At 49.4% G+C, this 4,189-nt stretch overlaps 1 protein-coding gene across 1 annotated transcript in view; it reads right to left on the bottom strand.

Moving 5' to 3' along the window:
* Positions 1–355: 355 nt before the first annotated feature.
* CFAP61 (cilia and flagella associated protein 61) overlaps positions 356–4,189 on the bottom strand; it is a gene marked incomplete at both ends in the record, with an annotated part of 83,303 nt that continues 79,469 nt past the window's right edge. Inside the window, one exon of the mRNA XM_010142381.1 lies at positions 356–446. Within this exon, the coding sequence (XP_010140683.1) occupies positions 356–446 (91 nt within the window). The remainder of the gene's footprint in view (positions 447–4,189) is intronic.

The raw sequence follows: 4,189 nt of genomic DNA, 5'->3' as shown, positions 1-4,189 counted from the left end.
GTCGTGCACCCCAATTAGGAAACGCTAATAAAAACGGGGATCGCTGAACAGAGGAGCCCCCAGAGTCTGTTGGGTGGCCGTACTAAACTGCACAGAAATGCTGTGAAGGAAAACAAAGCGACCCAAGGTGCTGCTGGAGAATTTGCAAATACGCCCAAATAATGAAACTGAGCATCGCGCTGTACCCGGTGAACCCACCCTGCCCTGGGAGGTCTCGGATCTGCTCAGCTTTCCCAGGGGAAATAGCGAAACAGAAACGTGAAGCTTTAGGAGAAAGATGGGAGAAGAAACCAAAGTGAACAACACTAACAAATTACCTAAATAAGGAAAAGCTCTCGCCAGCCATCTCTCTTACCTGTTCCGACAGCAGGACTTGGCGCAGTTCCCTCCTGAGATCAATAAACCAATCGTGATAGATGGCCATGGACCAAGGTTCCCTGAAGTAGCTGGTTAAAAAAGAAGAAATTTAGTTATCCTGTGAACCTCTCATTAACCACTAATAAAGTATTTACCTGCTTTTTTGCCTTTACAAATTACAGTTCTGGACCCATCGTGATCGTTTGTTCATAAAATGCCTCCCGTAACAGCATGGTCAATCAATTCTTTTAATGGATGTTCCTGATGTACAGCCAGCTCCAGTAATTACATTTAAAGTGGCTTAATTCAGAGCTGTGGCAAGACCCAGTGAAGAATCCTGATTTTATCAGAATTTAAAAGCCTGAAGACCTGTAAAGAACGGTGTCTCCATTATCTGTCCTCATTTGAGAAAAGCAGATTGCGGGATTAACTGAACTGCTGCATAAACAAATTAAATTTGTGTAGACAATGACACAAATGTTGTTCATCATTAAGGTTTCTGGATTAATAAAGGCCAGAAAAACAGGCCACCGCGGTGTTGCAATATGTTCTTTGCACTAGTCGCCGGCGCTGAACTGAACCCTTTCTAGGAGGACGCTCCTGTCACTTGCTGCATTGGTGGCAGCAGTCGCGACAGCGTTCTGTGGTGAAAAAGGAGTAAAAGGGTGGAGGGGACATAACTCGATGCAGAGCCTCCAGGCTGTAAATATAACCGGGGGCAGCTGGGTTGCAGAGCTGTGATTTATTTCTCATTCCCCTATAATGAAAAATCATTTTTACAGCTTCGGTGAGATGCGCTGTGTGTAATTCTTGTTACTGCTCACGGAGTCGGAGGCGCACCGCCCTCAGCCCAGATGTCGGCAGGGTCACCCAGCGCGTGGTCAGATGGGCGCGTTTGCGTGGCGGCCACCAGCACTCCGCTCTTTGGAACGGCAGCAGCACACTTGGCGCTGGTCAGCAGCACGCGCACACCGTCGCTCGACCTGGCTGCGACGAATCTCGGGTCTCTGAAAGAATCTCGGGATGAGGCCACTTAGAAGGGGCTACACGAGTTTAACAACCCCGACAGACCCGCCTGCAGAGGACTAGCGTGCAGGTTCCTTTTTGCAGAGGCTATTTTTGTCGAATGCCAAACGGCAGGGCTCCCCCTCTCGCTCCTTGGGAGATGAACCTCGGGCTCCCACCGCAGCCGGGCACCACTGGTAACGCCGTGTGCATCTGGCCGAGCTGGGCCATGCTGGGCTCCCACACCCTCATCCTCCCCTTCCCACCGTGCCCCTTCGGCTGCACTTCTCTCCGGATGGCGGGAGGGCCTGGGATCCTCTCTGGGTCCGCGCGGTGCCTGGTGCCGCAGGGCTCTCTCCAGGAGATGTTTTCACAGCACAAATGTCCTGTTGCTGTTCCAAATACCTACGTGGAGCTGCCCAGCCCCGGAGCCTCTGCCGGCATATCACCAACTGACACGACCCCTTCACTCCCATGTGCCATGTTAGAAAAGCTCAGCTATAGTATCTTTATTTAAGTAATTATATACCTACATATACCGTGTGCCAAGAGCTAGAGAGGATCAGGATACTCCCCAGATATTAAAACACCCTGCCCAGCACAAGCCTCTAACTCAGCGCTGGTACTAGAGAGCAGAACAGGGAAAGGGGCGGTGTTACACGGGAACACATCCGGATCATTAGAGACTCTCGATTTTAGTGATACGCCCTGCTAAAAGCCAAGTTCCACTGGCCAAACATTTTGTTTCCAGTTAATTCAACCCCTGGTAAGGTGATTTCATCTCCTGACTGAGGCACCTCTTACCTTGGTGAAGTTGTTCACCTGCCACACTGAGATGCTGCATTAAATGATGTCTGTAAAATGTTTCAGGGACGCTACATATTGCTGCTACTGCTACCAGCTCGGTCCGTAACTGCACTTCTAACTGCTCCTGTCGATATTCACAGGTTTGGAGCTCAACACCTGAAATGTCACCCGGCGTGCAATATTTAAGGCAAATAAAATGCCCTTTTTTGGGGAACGGAGAATGCCTTGTCTGTATTTTCTAGACAGGCTGCCAAGAGGAGTGACCAGTGAACACCAGTTACTCCCAGATTCCTTTTATTTCCCTTCACCTGAAGAAACACACCCACCAAAGGCAGTTTACAGCTTCGCTTCACACGAACAACCCTCTGTCTTTGCTGTCTCTGTGTTTTTATCTGTAAATCTTGCCCAATAGCATCTCCCCCCTGAAGGGCACACGGGGTTTTTCGGAGCGCAGATCTACATATGGCTGCGAAAGAGAAGTTCAATAATGAAAAAACCCATCTGAGGCCAAACCAACCAGTTGACTTTCTGAGGCTCATTCTGAGTTTATCGCCACTTCGGCGGCAGTCCCTCAGGGCAGGCTGTGGAAGGCTCGGCAGCATAATGCTCTTCAGTGTACGAGATGGAGCTGGCACGCTCCCGGTGGGGGCTCAGAGGCTCCTCGACGATCACGAGAACGGCATCTGCCACATGTGTTTGCACTATTTAGTCTTTCATAACCTGCCAGAGCGGTCAGGCCAAATATGTACAAGATGACAGTGTTTGCCAGGAGCAGAAGGGGTTTGCGAACTTGGTCCCTTCCTAGCGGGGCTCCCTGCCGGCAGAGCGTTCTGTGGCAGCAGCGATCATGGGAAGGCATTTGAGACAGAGGGGATGAAATGGTCTCCTCTGGAAGACAGTAAGTGACATCCTTTTTGTTGCTAGGAGGCTGGTCTCGCCTTTCATCGACAAACAATATTTAAAGTCTGTTCTGCCTCATTTGTGAGATGCAGCTACATCAGATGAAAGGGAAGAAGCAGGAGAATATTTAGTGGTGCCCTGCACAAAAGCCACTGGACCTCTCCCGTTTCAAGAGATACAGCACGAAATGAACGGACAAAGTTGGCCACTGCCAGCCAGCAGAAACAGCTTGCGTGCGCATCACTGGCCTTTGCATCTGCAGCCACACGCCACGTTCGGAGAGCCAGGCTCCTGCCTCTGTGACAGCCAGGACTGGAGCTGCTGAAACTCTGCGCGTGTCCCACAGCGAGGTCCTGACACTGACCCCGGTAGCGTTTCTGCCCTCCAGGTGAGTCTAAAGGCACGAGACGTGTCACTGACAGCACGATGGCAAAGCCAGAAAATCTGACAAACGGCATCAAAAACCTTCTGAATAACTCACTTGGTTTGTGCAACAACAAATCAAAAAGCAAGACATAAAGTCAAAAAAACATTCAGAACTGAAGCCGTAATGAACACTCTTAAATGCCATGACAAGCCAGTAATGGGGCAGCGGTGCAGCCCAGCTCTGCAGGCGGAGCGGTCTCCTCTGGCAGACCTGATTGTTCACCTCGGTGAGCTCGGCATAATCGCAACACTCACTCAGATTTGTCACACCACTGCCATGTTCTGGGCTTCCCTCCAGCATTACGAAGCAAAGCAAGGGACAAGTCTTTTCCACTTACAATACTAAAGATGTGCTTCTGAGGACTAGTGCTGATTTTGTCTTCATGCATTTTGTATCAGGTGCTTTTCCTGGAAAATCTCAGCTGAAATCCTCTCCAAAAAAGTAAACCATCACTGGTGGAAAGAGAAACCAAAAGTGGCGATACGAATGTACCCAACACAGCAAACCAAACAGAAACCAGTTTTTTAAAAAGGTGTGAATTTCTTATTCCTCTTAATGTGAGAGTAAATCTCATTATTACAGCCTGAAATGTAGTGGTTTTTAATATGAGCATTGTAATACATTTTTAATTACTTCCATTCCTTTTCCTGCAGCTTCCCCAAGCCCGATGACAGCCGATACTCGGTGCCAGGG

This window comes from Buceros rhinoceros, unplaced genomic scaffold (assembly GCF_000710305.1).
Source record: "Buceros rhinoceros silvestris isolate BGI_N320 unplaced genomic scaffold, ASM71030v1 scaffold14358, whole genome shotgun sequence".
NCBI classification, from domain to species: Eukaryota; Metazoa; Chordata; class Aves; order Bucerotiformes; family Bucerotidae; genus Buceros; species Buceros rhinoceros.
Note: the sequence above shows the minus strand (reverse complement) of the source record. Positions and strands in the feature narration are given on the sequence as shown.